General features: G+C 38.6%; 1 protein-coding gene across 1 annotated transcript in view; it reads left to right on the top strand.

Annotated features, from left to right (window-relative positions):
• The window catches only part of LOC136883434 (uncharacterized protein CG43867), a 357,708-nt gene that overhangs the window by 286,292 nt on the left and 52,788 nt on the right, over positions 1-18,628 (top strand). Inside the window, exons 10-17 of the mRNA XM_067155715.2 lie at positions 3,929-4,214; positions 4,418-4,677; positions 7,179-7,343; positions 8,434-8,595; positions 12,643-12,816; positions 15,591-15,696; positions 17,348-17,460; positions 17,921-18,130. Coding sequence (XP_067011816.2) covers positions 3,929-4,214; positions 4,418-4,677; positions 7,179-7,343; positions 8,434-8,595; positions 12,643-12,816; positions 15,591-15,696; positions 17,348-17,460; positions 17,921-18,130 — 1,476 coding nt within the window. The remainder of the gene's footprint in view (positions 1-3,928; positions 4,215-4,417; positions 4,678-7,178; positions 7,344-8,433; positions 8,596-12,642; positions 12,817-15,590; positions 15,697-17,347; positions 17,461-17,920; positions 18,131-18,628) is intronic.

Raw genomic sequence — 18,628 nt, 5'->3', positions numbered from 1 at the left:
CTTTTTTTCATCGGCATTTATTAAAACTTGAACAATAACAAAGAATACATCTAGAACCACTAAAATGTAACACGTACGGTACCACGGATTCATTGTACTTTTGACTACATGTGACTATAAAGTAATTAATTCTCAATTTTTCCACCAAACTCTGCTGCTGTAACAGATAAGGGCCAACTATGTTATGCACGTCAACTACCCACTATAGTTTGTTCTAAGTCTCTCATTCGTGGATATACATCAATGGTCCTGGGCAGAGAAATACACTTACTATTCAATCTTTAGGACTGATACAAAATATTATCTAATAGTATACACATTTCGACACTTTTGGGTCATCATCATTAGTATTTATCTAAATAAAGCAATAAGTTTAAAAAATTAAAAAATTAGTTTAAAAATCTGCTTAGAGAATTATAGTTTATCACTCTAATCTTCTGTTTAAAAGAAGTTCTTGCTTTTCTCGTGTTAAAGTACATAGGATGAACTTAAAATTGTTCATAAAACTTGAGCATGGTGTTGCTTAGATTATCCACTCGTATTTTCTTTGGTCTCGCAGTTATTTATTTTAGAGAAGATTGCTTGTTCAGTGACATATCATGTTGCAGATTGATGGGTAGGAGAAGAAAGGAAGTGTGAAGAAATGGAAAAAATTCTTGGGCGCCAGTAGCAGAAACACAGTCGCTGCAGCAACTTGGCGCCTGGGATTTCTGCAACCTTACACTAGACACACTCATATTTTATCTCGGGAAGGTCATCAACAAAGCGTTAATGATGATCAATCAATCAGTCAATAAATAAATCAATCAATCATCCTTGGTCCACATTTAGGCCTGTCACTCAGGTGGCAAATTCCCTATCAGTTCTTTACCTAGTCTTTTCATAAAAGACTTCAAAGAACTTGGAATTTTATTGAACATTTTCCTGAGTAAATTATTCCAATCACTAATTCTTCTTCCTATAAATACACTGCCACTTACAAAACATTACCATTTATAACCCTGATGTATCACTGTGCCAAGATATATGAAAAAGTACTGGAAAAGCGAATAAGAAAGTCAGTGGAAAAAGAATTCAGAGAAGAACAGAGTGGCTTTAGATAAGGAAGGTTAACTATTGACTTCATATTCACAGTGAGGGAGTTACAAGAACGGCACTATGAGTATGAGAAAGATTTAGTAATGGCCTTCATGGACATAGAGAAGGCATATGGCAGTGTCCGTAGAAACAAGATCTGGAAAGCTATGAGAGTAAAAACAGTAAATGAACAGATAGTGACAAGGGTGAAAAATATGTATGATGGAAGCAAAAGCTGTGTTAAAGTCTGAACCGAAAGTACTGGATGGTTTAAGTTAACAAATGGTGTAAAGCAAGGAAGTGCCCTCTCACCTCTGCTATTTATAGTGGTGATGGATGATATAATACAGAAGGTAGCACAGATCATTCGAGAGAGAAGAATTAAAGCGGTGCTGTTCGCAGATGATCTATTAATACAGGGAAACCATGAGAGTGAAGTGCAGGATCAGCTGAGTGTGTGGGAGGAAGTTGTGTCATCTTATGGAAAGAAGTTCTCAGCACAAAAGAGTGAAGTGCTGGTAATGACACGAAACAAGAACTAAGTGTATAATGGCATAACATTAGGAGGGGAGCAGTTGAAAATAGCTGAAAGCTTTAAATACCTGTGAAGTGTAATTGAAGAAACTGGAGGAAACAAGATGGAAATCATGAAAGAGTAAGGTGTGCGAATGGTTTCTTCAAGAGTTTGGAAGGATTGATATGGAACATGAATGTGCCACAGAGATGTAAAGGAATCATCTACAAGAGTTATTTTGTGCCAATTCTGACATATGGATCAGAAACGTGGCTGATGAAGGAGAAGGATAAAAGTAGAATACAAGCAGTGTAAAATGAAGTTGTAGAGGTGTCAAGTAGTTTTAACAAGAATGGACAGAGTAAGAAATGAGAGAGTTTGAGAAATGGTAAATGAGGTACCCCTGCAGGAAAGATAGAAAAATCAAGGCTGCAGCGGTATGGACATGTTAAGAGGATGGGAGAAGAGAGGATACCAAGAAAGATGTTAGAAATGGAGTTGAAGGGAAGGAGACCTAGAAGAAGACCAAGAGACAGATGGCATCGAGGCAAGAGGAGGGAACTGGACTAGAGTGAGAGAAGACAAGTGGTGGATGGACAGAGAAGCTTATGTTTCAAGCAGACCCAGCCTGTGGTTGGAAACTGCTCCAGATGATGATGACCATTTATCTCCAGGCTGATGGTTACAAAGTTGATGTGGACAATGAAGATAAAGAAGAAAATGAAGGGATTAGTCGCTCTGCAGCCAAGGAAGTAATGAAGAGCATGATGAAATACATGGAACAACTGCTATTGATGTGTTGTGGAGGGCTACAGTCACAAGTTCAATATTATTTTAATTTAAAATAGGAGATTATTAGAGACTTTTTAAGCAATTTATTTCTGTAAAGTAAATATTATGTAGCTCTAGGTCTCTCTGTGGATCAGTGGTAGTATTGGCCTCAGGTCCTAAGATCATGGGTTCAAGCTTAACAGATCCTCGAAGGGCAGGAAAAGTACACTCGATACACCATGTTCTATGATGTTGGCATGTAAAAGATCTCTGGCAAAGTAGTTGTTGTTGTTGCTTTGTGAGATATCAGTCCATAGAAGAGTTTGATGCAGTTCTCCATGCCACACTATCCTGTGCTAATCTTTTCATTTCTACATAACTGCTATGTCCTACATTTGCTCTAATCTGCTTGTCATATTCATACTTTGGTCTCCCCTCGAAAACCAACTGAACAAGTCCTGGGTGTCTTAAGATGTGTCCTATCATTTTATCTCTTCTTCTGGTCAAATTTAGTCAAATCGATCTCTTACCAATTCAATTCAGTATCTCTTCTTTTGTAATTTGATCTATTCATCTCACCTTCAGCATTCTTCTGTAACACCACATTTCAAAGGCTTCTATTCTCTTTCTTTCTGAGCTAGTTATTGGCCATGTTTCACTTCCATACAATGCCATCCTCCACATGAATGTTTTCAGAAAATCTTTCAAATTCCTATATCATTGTTTAAAATGAGCAAATTTCTTTTCCTAATAAATACCTTCTTTACTTGTGCTAGTCTGCATTTTATGACCTTCTTACTTCTGCCATCGTAAGTTATTTTACTACCCAAGTAACAATATTCATCTATTTCCTTTAAGACTTCATTTTCTAATTTAATATTTTCTTCATTACCTGGCTTCATTTGACTGCACTCCATTACTTTTGTTTTGGACTTATTTATTTATATTTTGTACTCCTTCCCCAAGACTCTGTCCATACCATTCAGCAATTTCTCCAGGCCTACTTCAGTCTCAGATAATAAATATATATATATCATTGGTAAATCTCGGAATTTTGATTTTCTCTTCTTGGATTGTGATTCCCTTTTCCAAATTCCTCTATCGCCTGTTCCATATCAACACTGAAAATGAGGGGGGTATAAACTGCAGCCTTACCTCACTCCTTTGGCTTTTACCTGACAATATTAATTAAACCCAAGCTACAGATCAAAATGGACAAGCTTACATAGAGTTAAATCAAAAATGCCTGCAAACAGTAGTTCAGGCCATGCAAGTATTATTTATACAGTCTATGTCCAATTCATATTTCTCCTACAAATCATCTGTATCCTATTTATTTTTAAGTTCAGGTAATCCTCCTGCGTAATGATCTGTGATAAATTTTGTTTTAATGTGCACCATAAAGAAGGGCAGAGCTCATAACCTCAGAGTCCTTTTAAAAATGAGATGAAAGGGTTAGAAATATTTTCCAAAACCAACTTCTAATATGATTTTACTTTCTTGAACAATACAGATTCTCTTTGTGAACTTAGAGAGGCTTAGTTTAACCCTAAGTTTGTGTTCCAGCGAGCCAGTCAGATCCGATCGATGCCTTTCACGGGTGACTCGAGCGACGACTCGAGTGATGGGGAAGGCGACCATAACATGCACCACGCCTGCGTTTTGGGCATGCCTGTAACGTCGACAGATGCTCACACGAACACGAGGGCTACAAACAGCAGTAGTGACAACACGGACACCTCACTGTCGGGCGGCTCCGGGTCGAGTCCCAGCAAGAGCATGAAGACGACTTCAAGCTTATCGCCAGCCAAACGAAGCTCCTCTGGGTCTCCATCCAAGAGCATGAAGCGTGGTAAGTCCATCTGTTAATTTAAATAAAAGAAGGGTATAACATTGCATGTATTAATGTGATTTAGAATGAAAGCTTTTAAATGAAAAATCAATATCTTGGTGCTAATGCAATAAATTATTTATAATAAAATGTAAAATAAGATATTTTATTGCAAATGTTTCCAAAATGAATGCAAAATTGTAAGTTGTATAAATTATTTTCAGACACATCGTTTGAATCGGGGATGTCAGACGATTATGCCATTCCTCCTGATGCTTTGTCCTGCGACACGACAAGTATTGAATCTTCCATGCCGTCTCTCCTAATGCGAGTTTCATCATACATGGACAGTCCTAGCAAACGAGCGCCGGGAGAATCGTTGGAAAAGACTGGCCATCTAGCCAAACTAGGTGGCAAACTGAAAACCTGGCGTAAGCGGTGGTTCGTCCTCAAGAACGGTGTCCTCACGTACTGGAAATCGCAGGCAAGTGAAACTGAATATTCCAACTTCTTGTTTGCTTCCATTTTGAAAACTAGTTCCTTGACAGTCGTATTGTCTGCCATGTCATATCCCCTTTTCCAGCTGACACTGGGTGGAGGCAAAGATGGTCTGTCTCCACTTTCTCCTGTCTCTCCACCAATCTTCAGTGCTCAGTGGTCCCTGTCCATCAATACACGTGACTTATCCAGCTGAAATTTTGTTGTGGTTGTGTCTTCCCATTTCCACTTCACAGTCACATCCCCAACATTCGACTTGGGCCCTGACTGATTGCTTACTGATGTGGCAACCAGTAACCACTCGTGTTCAAAGCTACTAAGCTTCCTTGCTCCTCGCATTTGAGGTGGGGAGGTTATTATAATTATTTACAAAAGATAAAACATGATTGTGGAAGAGACATATTTAAGTGCTGGGCAATGAGAGGTATACCATGGATGAAACAAAGGGGGAAGATATACCGTATTTACGCGAATAATCCCCGCATTTTTTTTTTAATTGAGTCACAAAATTGGGGTGTGGGTTTTATTTGCATCAATGTTAGCTTTTTTTTTTTTTTTTTTTTTCAAAATGAAACTTTCTAGAGTTAGAGTGCAGGGATTATTTGGTGGCAGGGATTATTCGCGTAAATACAGTAAATAGCAATATACAAGCAATTAGGAAAATACAAGGACACTAGGAGATGAACAAGAATTGCCAACTTCGGATGAAGAAGATAGATGTATTTGAACACAAGATATAACAATTAGGAATAGTACAGCACCAAAAATTTCAAAAGATAGAACTCATTTGACAACAAAAAACAAACGAAATATTACAAAGATTGGTGACAGTGACAATTTTGATTTCATCCTAATAACATTTACAATAACATACATGAAACAGAACAGATGTTTCCCAACCAACTGTAAAACGTGCACAAGAAATATTAGCAAAGGTAGGCAAAACAGTAGAATACTGTAGGAGAATGAATAAAAGATAAACATTTTAATCGAAATAGACTTTGAACCTATTCAGTAGGAACAACGATGATCTAGGCCACCATAGCTCAATTGGTAGAGCAACCGACGCAAAATCGGGATGTTGTGGATTCGGATCCCACTGGTGTCCAGTTGGCCATTTTTGTTCTGTGCTTAAAATCTCTTCAACACGTACTAAATGTACGCAACACGACCTAATAGGTTGGAAGCCGATTTTGATTACAATGCGGTCCTGAAAATTCAAAATTCAATATTCATAAGCATTCTAAATTATAAAGTCTGGGCATACCATAAGAATTGACCCGACTAGAAAATGGTGCACTGTTTTCAAAATAACAAGTTCTAGAGCGCACTGGATGTAGCACCGATGCAATTAGTCCAACAGGATAAACATAAACAAGTTCAAGATAAGACTTTTAAGCAGTAGAAAAATGTAAACAAATTTTGAAGTACCAGAATTTTTCGAGAGCATAGACAAATAGAAATTTCATTTTTACATAGATTCCAACAGTGTTCCAAATAAAGGAAAATTTACAACAGCATAGCACAAAGATGTTGCCCTCTCTCCAATAGCCGAAGAACACCTCGAAGTAGCAGGTAAAGAGAGCTACTTTTATAAATAGCTCTCTTTGCGCTAGAAACGCTGAGAACTTCCATGAAGAATGTAGAGCCCAGAGCTGATGACGTTGTTTGAATCTGACACAGGTGATCGGCTGGGAGTAGTCCCGTAGCTGTGGCAGTGTGCGGTGGTAATGCTGGGAAGAAAGCAGCGGAAAATGATGAACACGGGTGAGGCGAGTCGACAGTGTTGCACATTCTGCAGGTTGTCTTTAGCTGACTTATACGGCAGGCTGCTGTCGTAGTGACATATAGGCTCTAGTTTACATGTTCAAAGAGGTGTATGGATATTTTTTGAGCAGGTAGTGTATGTGTTCAGCCTTGCTTGTGCTGGTCTACTCCGAATATCCTGTATGATGCAGACATTAATTAACTTGTATCATTCCACAGTTATGAACACCATCAGTGGGTATTGTGACACAAAATCGTTGTCACTTAATTCAGTCGCATCACAGCCAAAGCAAAGTCATCTCCATACAGGCCATAAAGGGCCTCGGAGGTGAAGAAGGTAAAGGCTTCCACTATCCGTAACCTTGGTCCTAAATGGGATACAGTGGTTTGCTGTATGTCTGACTGCACCGTCTTTTCCTCCAGGAATTATTGTGGTTCACATTTTTTCTTAAATTTTTCAATGTCCTGACAGCGAATCAAATCATGTCTTTCCGGGTGAACGAACCGTGTCTTTATCACCTCGGCTAGTCTGCCCAAAATACAGGAACATTTCTCACTATTTCTTGTTTTCTTCTACACAGTTATTTTTAATCCATGTTACTCTGTGTTTTCTTCTCTCATATCTGATTGATATTGCTTTCGTTCCTTAGTATTTATTTCATTTTTCTTCAGTTTTAAATTAGCAATGTCGTAAGATGATGTTTTGCATTTTTCTTGCAGAGTGATGTAAACCGGAAACCTCAAGGTCAGATAGTGCTAGATGAGATATGTCGGATTACCCGTGCCGATGGAGCAGCTACGTTTGAGATCTCGACTGGAAAGAAAACTTACTACCTAACAGCAGACTCCATTGCAACCATGGAGGATTGGATACGAGTCCTACAGGTAATAGCTTTTGGATCTGTTAGACTAGAACTACGGCAACGCTCAAGAAATGACAGGAAACTGCCTTGAAATGCAATCAGTGGAAAATACTTGAAAGTTATAGAGAGACTTTCATTGAACCTTTGCATAGCTGTGAGCCTCCATTCGTAGGAGTTGGGTCAAATCCCATCATCGGTAACCCTGAAGATGATTTTCTGCGATTTCTCACTTTTGTACTAGGCAAACGCTTGGGTTCACTATGCCTGTTACCTTCCCAATCCTTTACAAACCATCACTCTCATTTTTGGTTCGTATTGAAAACAGCGATCTCACTTAGTTTACAAAAGGAGTATATTTATTACCCCACCTATTCAATAGAGTTAGTACCACGTTATGTGGCTAAATAAACATAGAAAATCTAAATTTTATGGGAACATGTTTTGCCCTTCTTTTGTTCTATGTTTATTTAGACACATCATGTGGTACTAATTGTATTGAATAGGTGGGGTAATAAATATACTCCTTTTGTAAACTAAGTGAGTTCCCAATCCTTTCCGATTATGTTTGTGCCACGTTAAACCATTAACAAAAAAGAAAGACAGGAAAAAGAACTTTCACTGAATTATTTTCAGGTCTATCATTCAAACTAATTAGAGAATGTTGAAGTGCAGTATTCTGTAATAAAGCAGTTTATTTCTCATACAAAATTTATCTCTACATTGGTCTCTTTTTTGACCGATGTTGCTGTGCAGGAATAAAAGCTGGGTGGACTCACAATATGTTATTCATAAGTTGGAAGTAACACGCATGAAGGTAGCAGGAATGATTCCAGGTAGAAACAGGTGAGAACAATGGCTTGTTACCCATGGTAATTTGATGTTTTGTTTACTGACAACCATAATATCTACTGTATTTCTGTGCTGTTCATATTTAAGACGTATTCTTGACGTGCTGTTGTGATTTTGTTAAAAGAGTGTCTGTTGTTCTCCAGGCCTGCTGAAAATCTACTGGCATATCTGAAGTTGTTAATTGTGTCTGAGAGATTTTTTTTGTTGTGAAAGTTGACAATGTAGAGATTATGATAATCCATCATCTATCTTTCTCCATACAGAACGTTCAGCGACGGAATGCTACCAAGCTGTTGCTGAGTAAGGAAGACAACAAGCCTACAGTCCAGGGCTGGGTCACGAAAGTGAAAAACGGCCACGCCAAGAAGTGTTGGTGTGTTCTCATTGGCAAGATGTTCCTCTACTTTAAGTCTCCCAATGACACAGTAAGTACATGAGGACTTAGCAGTTGGTTTACTTCCACTGTTCAACACTTGTGAACTCGTACTCATGCCTACTTGAATATTCTCAAGTCCCTCATATGCTATGCTGGTAGGGTGGTCAGACATCATGCTTTAGGCCGTCCAGTTTTTGGGTTTATATTCCTCCATCAAGAGAATAGCTGGTACTACCTGACAGAGAACGCTCAAGACCATTCTATGTGGAGAGTTCTGCTAAAGACTTACCTGAGTTCACGACTTAAAGAGGCCACATCATGTAATGATAGAATTGGCTGATGATGGTGATGATGATGATGATGATGATGATGATGATGATGATGATGATGATGATGATGATGATGATGATTCCTTCATCCAGCACCACCTTCTGCTGGAAAAAGATTTATTCTCCATGTAATGAGGTTTTATTTATGAATGTCATCTGTAGAGAACTTTTGAATATATAAGTTGGCAAGTTGGAAAATATTTGTTAAAATTAAACCAAGGGATTGTCATGCTTGTTGATGCTATTCATATAGATCACAGAAGCAAGCAATATATAACCCCCTGTGGGTGGGGGATGCAGACAAAAAATACGCCCATGTATCTCCTGCCTGTCGAAGAGGCGACTAAAAGGGGTGACCAAGGGATGATGAAATTAGAACCATGAGAATACTTCTGATTAGTACCATTACGTGTGGAACACCATGAGTCGACATAACTTGCGACTGGTACCATCTTGCGAGGAAAACCATGGGTCTAAATTACATATGAGCAGTACCATTATGCGAGAAACACGACAGGTCTGGGTGTTGTTTGTGATAATGACATCATGTGTATTCCACCAGTCAGTTCTACTGTGTTCAGAATGGGTCTCCGTTATCTATGAGTAGTACCACTTTGAGAAACACTATGGGTCTGCATTGCCAGAGAGTAGTAGTACCATTATGTGAGGAACACCGTGGATTTGTGTTGCCTGTGGACGTTGCCATAATACTGTATATGATACATCGTGGGTCTACATTCCCTATGATTAGTACTGTAGTGAAGAACACAACACACTGAATCTGCTTTAACTACACTTTATTTTACACCACAATTATCGCTACAGAAATGTACAAAAACAGCTCACTCCATCTTTACTTTTTTTCTGCCGCTTTTCTCTCGGCAAAGACGAGTTATTTACGGTTTTTAGTTCACTCAAAGTCTACTAGGGGCGGCCTACACTGCTCCCCCTCCAGTAACCAAGTTACGATACAAAGACAATATAAACATAAACAAAATATACCATAATCACAAGAAATTTAAATATATACAACATCATCTAAATAGCAAGTGGAAAACCTGACAGTCCTTCCACTACGTGATTTTGTTACCACTTTCTCCTTGCTGGGTTTGTCCTGGGAATCCGTGGTTGATCCATCAGGGTGGCAGAGTCCTTGCAAAACACCTGGTCGTTCTTCATGACGAGCTGTAAAAGTTTCATCATCTGCTGCTATGAAGTAGGCTGGTTTCAGGCGATCAATGGAGACATTCACAGATTTATTTTTTATGGTAACCGTGAAATATTTATCAGTTTTGGCAGTTACCAGGAAAGGACCTTCATATGGGGGTTGCAAAGGTTTTTTCACTCTATCGATTCTCAGAAATACATGAGTACATTTACTCAAGTCTTTATGGATGAACACAGTTTGGGAAGTTTTGTGCTTAACTTCCACAGGCCTGAGTTGCTGCATGTGCTGCTGAGGTTTGGAGACAAAAGTTTCTGGTTCGGTATGAGATGGAGGGTTATCAAAGAATTCACCTGGAAGCCTAATGTGCGTGCCATACACCATTTGTGCAATTGAACTGTTCAAGTCCTCCCGGAGTGATGCGCGTAGACCTAGCAACACAGTCGGAAGGGTGTCTGTCCACTTTATAGAGTTGTGCGCTTTGATAGCAGTTTTTATTGTTCGATGCAGACGTTCAACTTTACCATTGCTCTGTGGATGATAGGGTGTCATACGTTTAAGCTTCACACCACACAATTCAGAAAGATTCTTAAAGAGCTGACTTTCGAACTGTCGGCCTTGGTCAATAACTAGATTTGCTGGGACTCCAAACCGCGTCACCCGATGATCATAAAATGATTGTGCTACTGTCTCTGCTGTTATATTTTTTAATGGTATTGCTTCCATCCAGTTGGTGAAGCGATCTATACATGTGAGGCAGTAGAGCTGGATTTTGGATCCCTTTAGATAATGATTATCATCCCAGTACTTCAGGCATTGTGAATTGGATCCACTGATTGCTTTTGTTAAACAATAATATTTTCATCATCATTTGTTTTAGATTCTAGCCAGTGGATATATTTTGAAGTTTTAATTTTTTTGTTTACCTCGTACCATTAGCGGCTGATGACCTAGCTATTAGGCGCCTTTAAACAACAAACGTCGTATATATATATATATATTGTTTTCATCTTGGTCTAGAAAGCTAAGAATAACGGCCGAGAGGATTCGTCATGCTGACCTCACGACACCTCGTAATCTGCAGGCCTTCGGGCTGAGCAGTGGTCGCTTGGTAGGCCAAGGCCCTTCAAGGACTGTAGTGCCATGGGGTTTGGTTTGGTTTATTGTTTTCATCTATCTGTCCAGAATAGTTTTGTGTTCTTCCAGTGAAATTGTATGCGACACTGATGTAGATTGTTTTATATCATACACAGCATAGAAAAATAGAAAACAATGTTTCATTCTTAACCCACTCAACTCAAATGACGTGACATTCACACACTGGCCAAGTCGTATATACTAGCTTATATTTTGGTCACCCCTGCAAGGGTTTCCCTTTTCCAAACTTCTATGAATAGAATAGGAATGTGGCCTGTTTACAGCTCTCCTTCTAAGAACTTGTACTGTTATTTATTGCTCAATTGTAGCCACGGAAAGCACAAACATTTCATTACATGTCAGTCAGTCTCCTAGCCATGCCCTGTATACTACCGTAATAAATTATTGTGTTACGATATTTCAGTGCTATTCATTGTCCACACATGTAGTTAACACCTTGTCCTTTCATCTGTATATGTCACATTTTCCAACCGGACTGGTATCTTCAAGAAAAAAAATAGTTGCCATGACTTTTGCCCTAACCCTTGTAAATATTGGTAACACGAAGATTCTTACAACAGGTACACCTTCAGATATCAAGATACATGACAAAGTCACCAAAGTAGTAGAAAATTTTTGTTTGCTGGGTTCAGTCATAAGTAATAATGGCTCTAACAGTTCAGAGATCCTGTGTCGTGGCAGGGCAGCATTCCAAGGCCTAAGTAAGATTTTCAGGTTATCAGATGTATCTGTGCATGCTAAGGTCAGAATGGTTAAGGCATTAATCTTTCCCATTGTTACATATGGATGTGAAAACTGGACCATAAAAAAGCATGAAAGAAAACACATTTATGCATTTGAGCTAGGTGCTGGAGAACGATTTTGTGTACGCCTTGAACAGCCAAGAAGGCGAACCAGTGGGGCATTCAGAACATCAATCCAGGTGTATCTCATGAGCCATTCATTACAATCTTTCTTACTTTGCGCATAGTATGAGGCAGTCTGAATCCTTGGAGAAGGCAATCATGCTTGGAATGAGATGGATAGACATCATCAAAATGTCTAATGAGTATGTCCTTTCAAGATCTGGAAAGCCTAGTAGATAATAGAGACACTCCATACATGCAGTCTCCAGGAGTCTATGTCGATTGGATGGCACCTGGTCAAGTCTTCACTACGCCGCACACAAGCTAAACAGATATTTGCCTAAAATTCAAGGTCCGATGACAAGTTTTAGCATGTGACAAATTTTCAATAGTTCATCAGAAAAGAGAATATTATTGAAGGAGAAAGCAGACCACACTCATCAAAATATTGTATTCCTCATTGTAGAAGGTTTAGACAGTCTAATTTTAGTTACAAAATATATAACTTTAATTTTCAGTATTTAGCACTACTTTGTCTTGATTTAATAAACTTTAGACTTTTAAGCTAAAATTCTAATGTGCCTGCTTTTCTGTTCCAGAGTCCAATGGGACAGATCAACATGCGTGATGCTCGAGTCGAAGAAGTGGACCACGTCTCTGACTCGGATAGCGAGGATCGAGAAGCAGATGGGACGTACACGGATCTCACTATCGGGATCTTCCCCACGCACCAAGGTCCTACGTATCTCTTGATGCCCAACAAACAGGAGAAGGTAACCTCATTCCTACATAAAACTTGCCTCTACACGAGAGAGGATGAATTATTTGTACAAGGGTTTATAAAATAATGACTCTCATTAGTATTCATAACTATAGTACATCCAGCAAGTCTGTATACCCCTATACAACCCTCAGTGTAATTAATTTAATTTAAGAATAAACTTACAATTAGTTGTCTGAAGGAGGGATCTGTGTGTGTTACACCAGATGTCCAACCAGCTACATAAACAAATGTAACACATCACTTGTTCAAGACTTTTTGCTGCATTCAAAATGTCACCATACAAACTCATACATTTTTATCGACACACAGTTTTTTGTGATCAACAACTTCAAAGGCTTCCATGACAAAGAGAAACTGAATAGGAGATGGACAGAGGAAAGACGACAAACTGATAGAAACAGACTTATAGATTATGATGAAACTGATAGAGAAACAATGCAAAGATTTTGGGCTGTGAAGAAGGCTTCCATTAATGTGTGATGGTTGCTTTAACATGGTCTTAAATGGCCATAAACAAATATATGAGGGATGATCATAAGCTAAGGTTACAAGGTCAATATTCCTGGAGTTTCGTCTGTTATAGAGAAATTAGTAGTGTGCAGTAATTCTAATACACCATTGGCAAGTGTGCAGAGTTCATGCCAACCACTACCTACAATGCTAGTTATAGTTAAGCACAAATGGCAACTCATTTGGAAAACAGGTCTCACGAAGAAATCCGCTCAGTTATTCAATTTCTGTGCACAAAACACGTAACCACGGCTGAAATTCACTAGCATCTGGTAGAGATTTACGGAGAGACTGTAATGCTCATCAGCATGTTGCGCAATGGCATCTAGAGTTTGCGGCCGGTAGAGAAAATGTCACTGACGAGGTTCGCAGTGGCTGATCCAGCACGGCATCAACAGATCTGAATACAGCTTGCGTGGAGGCGCTGATTTCAGGATGACCGGAGGATCACGTTATGGCATATGACGAAGAGATGAAACACTTTGCGACAATGTGGCATGGACAGGATTTTTACCAAGTGGAAATATTCAAACTCATCCCATGAAGCAACAAGTGCCTAAACTGATATGGAGACTATGTCAAAAAATAACCTAACGTATGTACTGTCAGTTGGCTGTATCGATTAGATGAAATAAAATGTACACGTTTCACTGCAGGCTTTGTAACCTTACTTTTTTATCAGCCTTCATAATGAAATAATAATTTGTCTTTCAGCATCAAGATTCATGTTTCTAAAGGCATTTTAATGTAAGATACACCCACATTATTGTAATGAAAAGTCTTTTAAGACTGTAAGTGGACAGACAATGCATTATCTTGTGTCATATAATTTAATTCAATGTATATCTTTCTTTTCCTTTTTTTTTTTTTAATTTTGACTTCATTAAGTAGCTGAAGATGTCCCAGAAGAAGGGATGTAATATACCCTACTAGGCATAATTTTATTTTCATATAAGTGAATTTATTGTTTTAATATTGAAAAAAGGTGGACTTCTCTCAAAAAATCTGCATGATATAATTAATCACTGTCAATACAGGCTTTCAACCATGGAATTTGTTTCATGCAATGTGTTCCATCATGACAGACACACAGTTCTATGAGCCTCCAAGTCCTTTGAGACATTTTTTTTGCAGGTTGCTAATTGTCTTTACTGTGTGAGGTTGCTCATATATCAACACACTTGCAACCAACGTCTCCTCGACAGGAAAAGAACTTGTGTCTACCATTTCAACTGTAATATTGATGTTGGGTGACTGGGTTCATGTGTGTGCATGTAAGGTCAACCATACACAACCTTAATTTGTTTCTAATAGATTTACATTACTGCATCATTTGTTCAAATGATACTACGGCAATACAAACAAGTACAAGAATACGATACAAGTATATGGGCTTCCCAGACATACTGTACAACTTGTATATAGAGAAACAGGAACCTGAAAAGGAACAAGGGGTAAACACAATGACAGGTCCATGTGGGAAGATGAGACAAAGGGAAAGGCATGGTGGAAGTTGGTAGTCAAAGCCTTGAAATTGTGGACAGTTTCAAATACCTAGGGAATGAATTATTGCAGAATACTAGGCTGTACATGAAGATTAGCAAGAGGGTGCAACAGTGAATGCATTCTACCAGAGTGTAAGAAACCTTGTCTGGAATAAGGAAGTTTAAAGAGATAATGTACAAAATGTGTTATACACCGATATTGACTTATGTGGCTGAGACCTAGACAGTGACAAGTATGGAGGGGAGTAGAATTCAAGCCAGTGAAATGAAATATCTAGGAAGAATGATAGTAAATACAAAGAAAGTCAGATTGGGAAACAAAGATGTTGTAATAGAAAACCTAAATGAGAGGACTGATAGGAGTAAACTAAGATGGTTTGGACATGTAAAGAGGATGGAGGAGGAAAGAACACTAAAACAGATGATGGTGATGAAGTTGAAGGGAAAAAGAGCAAGAGGGAAACCTAGAACTAGGTGGATCGATTCAGTAAAGAGGAGTGCAAGAAGAAGAAACATGGAAGAGGAATGGTGGAAGGAGAGAGGAAATGCCATAAATGCCCCGACCTGGCAGGAGCTGGATAAGGGGGGAAAGGAGGAGAATAATGTTCTCTTAACATTTTTATTTCAGTCATCTATGAATTTTGTTCTCCATCATCCTTTCTTCCCTCCCTCATCTGTTCTTCAACAAACTGTGTCTTCTTCCTTTTGATCACCTGAAGCTTATTTTGCATGTGTTTGCTGATTTCAGGACTCGTGGCTGTATCACTTGACTGTAGTGTCCGGTGGTGGACCGAATGCTGGCACTCAGTATGAACAACTCATACAGAAGCTCATGGAGACCGACGGTGACCCGAGTAAGTAAACTTGACAGATGAACAAGTTATAAATGTGTCCTTTTTCTTGACAAATGTGTCAAACCACAAACAAACAAACAAACAAACAAACAAACCGTTGTCCCATGTTCAGCTTCATTATGATGGGTTTGGGCTTCATTACATCTATGAACTCGTGAATCGCTGTTCCCATTTGTATTTTTATAGTCAAGTGATTATGTATGCCCCACTATATGTGATCTTTAAGTTTGGATCTAGTATGTCAGTGATCCAGTAGCCTCAATATCTAAACCTTCACACCTGCTTGATTTTCTTTTCCTGTTCCACAACCTTTAAATCAGTGTTCATCAACCACCAGGCCCTGGCATCAGAGATATTCTCCTGGAATTTGTTATTTCACTTTTCTAAACATTTTTCATGAATAAATGTTTTATGGTAGAAATATTCTATGTTGTGGAAATGTATTTATGAGTAAATTTCATAGGAAAACTACTCATCTTTTAGAAAATGAATTTATAGAGTAGTGGTCTCTCAGAGGCTAAAAGCTAAATTATTTAACAGCAACAAAACAATAATTTATTTGCAATTTCATTCATGCCACTCACATACAGCTACTAATGACTGGGTCAATGTAATATGTATGGCGTGCCAGTTGCCCTTCAGCTCTTATGAGCGACACTCGAAATGAGCTTTCAGCATATTAGTTCTTATGTCGCAAAGAAATGTCAAGTACAGAACAAAAATGGTCAACCGGATTCCGGTAGGATCCAACTCAAAACCTTCTGATTTTGTGTCCGATGCTCTTACCAGTTGGGCTATGTTGGCCTAGGCCATATTTGTTCTGTGCTACAAATCTGGCACTACTGCCGTCACAACTGAAGAATTAATTATTTTAGCCATAGCGGTCAATTAATTATGTCCGTATTGACTTCAACATAATCTTACATTCAATATATAACGCATATTCTGCCTTGTCAATACTTAACAATTTATTTTACTATCTTCCGTACATGTTTCAACAGCCCCAAATACTCTCTTCTTCAGTGGTACAAAACATCAAAATTTTGGAATGTTACATTTATTTAATTTTACATCATTAACGTCATTTATACAATTTGAACATCTATGACATCCATTGACCTAAATCTCCAAATGTGTCCTTTTGAGATCACCGTCAATCTTGTGCAAAAACTATTAACTACTGAGCATAATGTCTCAAAATCTTATAATAATAACTTTCTTGTCACCACCATTCATTAATTTGCAAACTTTAAGTATGTCATCTTGTAAAAACAAGACTAAATTTAAACTATGTACAAACAAAAATAGAAGGAAGAAAAGTAATGTTAATATTCAACTTATGTTATAATATAAATTGCTGTCAGCTCTTATTTCCCAAGGCTCTCCTTTAATGTTGCTCTGTATCTACAGTACACTGTTAAACTTGTTATGTTATTCATACATAAGACTGGATCTTGATCCTATTGATGTAGCCGACCATGCGAGCCACAGATATCTTATCCCACATGAGATATTTGTAGTGGAATCTACTAATTTATCGTGTGCACTGTTACACTTCACCTTGTCGCCCAAATCTGTCGTTTCCATTCCTCAGTGTTGAATGTATTCTTCCACATTACAGTCAATAGTTACTGTTTTGTGTTTGTTTCAGACTGTGTTTTATGGAGGCATCCTCACCTTCTGCACAGCAAAGAGAGCATCACAACTCCTCTTACAACTCTCTCTTCCGAAGTGGTTCAGGCTGAAGCTGTTAAACTCTTCAAGGTAATATGGATGATTTTGTTGGTCTTCTGCACAATTGCAGGTCCTATGTGCTATGTCTCGTCCATTGCTCCCTACCTTATGCTTTCCTTTCCATGTTCTCATAACTTCCTTCTCTCAGGTTGTCAATGAATGTTGTCCTCCTTCACCCTCTTTTCTTCCTTTGCTCACCAGTTCCTTCCAGGACACCCTTCTACAAACTCTCTCTTCTCAGCCTGTCCTATCCAGGTCTTCATTTCTTTGGACACTGTTCTTTTTAGATTGCTCTCTTTCCCTATTTCATCTAGAACCACTTTCCTTGTAACTTTATTACACCATTTTAATTTAAGCATTCTTCTCCATACCCACATTGCAAAGGCTTCCAGTCTCCATATTTCTTTTTTCTTGATGACTTACTCTTGGATAATTAGACCTGACTGGAGTGGAGAACATGGTCATTAATGTCATTTCTGTGTCTTTTCAGTCGTGTCAGCTGTTCATCTCCGTTGCATTAGACAGCGCCGGCATCGACTATCACGTGGTTCTGGCGCAGAACGCTCTTCAGCAGTGTCTGGACATGCCTGAGCTCCAGGCAGAGCTGGTGTGTGCCCTGGTGAAGCAGACATCCCGCCACACGCACCACAAACTAGGGGTGCAGGTAAACAGGACCGTCGCCAAGTTTAAGCACCCCCGCGTAAGTGTGGCGCCCGCTCGCTTGCTTTGTTTGGTTGTATGCCTGCCTTTCTCCTTCAGTACTCTACTCTCTATCCCTGTCTCCTTCTCGACAGTCTCGGTAGCAAGGAGGATATGACTCTTCTCTTGGCTTGGTTTTCTAGTGACATGTATTTCATTGTACTGTATTTAAGTGAGATACAGCGTAAATTAAAAAACCGTTCAACTCTTAAAGTGTCCACTTGAAGATTATTCCTGATGTCACACAAAAAACATTTGGCATGGATGGAAGTTCTCTCCATAAATTCATACGACGGAGGGATTGAAGCTAAGGATTGAATGAGTTTAGAGAAACGACATGAATCTGTTTGTTTTTCTACATTTTATGTTTACTATAGTGTACAGAACATTTTGTGAATGCTATTGGGGTCAGTGTTTTCATTGACCATTTACACGAGCTCAGATTTGCAATAATAATAATTAATAATAATAATAATAATAATAATAATAATAATAATAA

This window comes from Anabrus simplex, chromosome 11 (genome assembly GCF_040414725.1).
Source record: "Anabrus simplex isolate iqAnaSimp1 chromosome 11, ASM4041472v1, whole genome shotgun sequence".
Lineage (NCBI taxonomy): Eukaryota > Metazoa > Arthropoda > Insecta > Orthoptera > Tettigoniidae > Anabrus > Anabrus simplex.
Note: the sequence above shows the minus strand (reverse complement) of the source record. Positions and strands in the feature narration are given on the sequence as shown.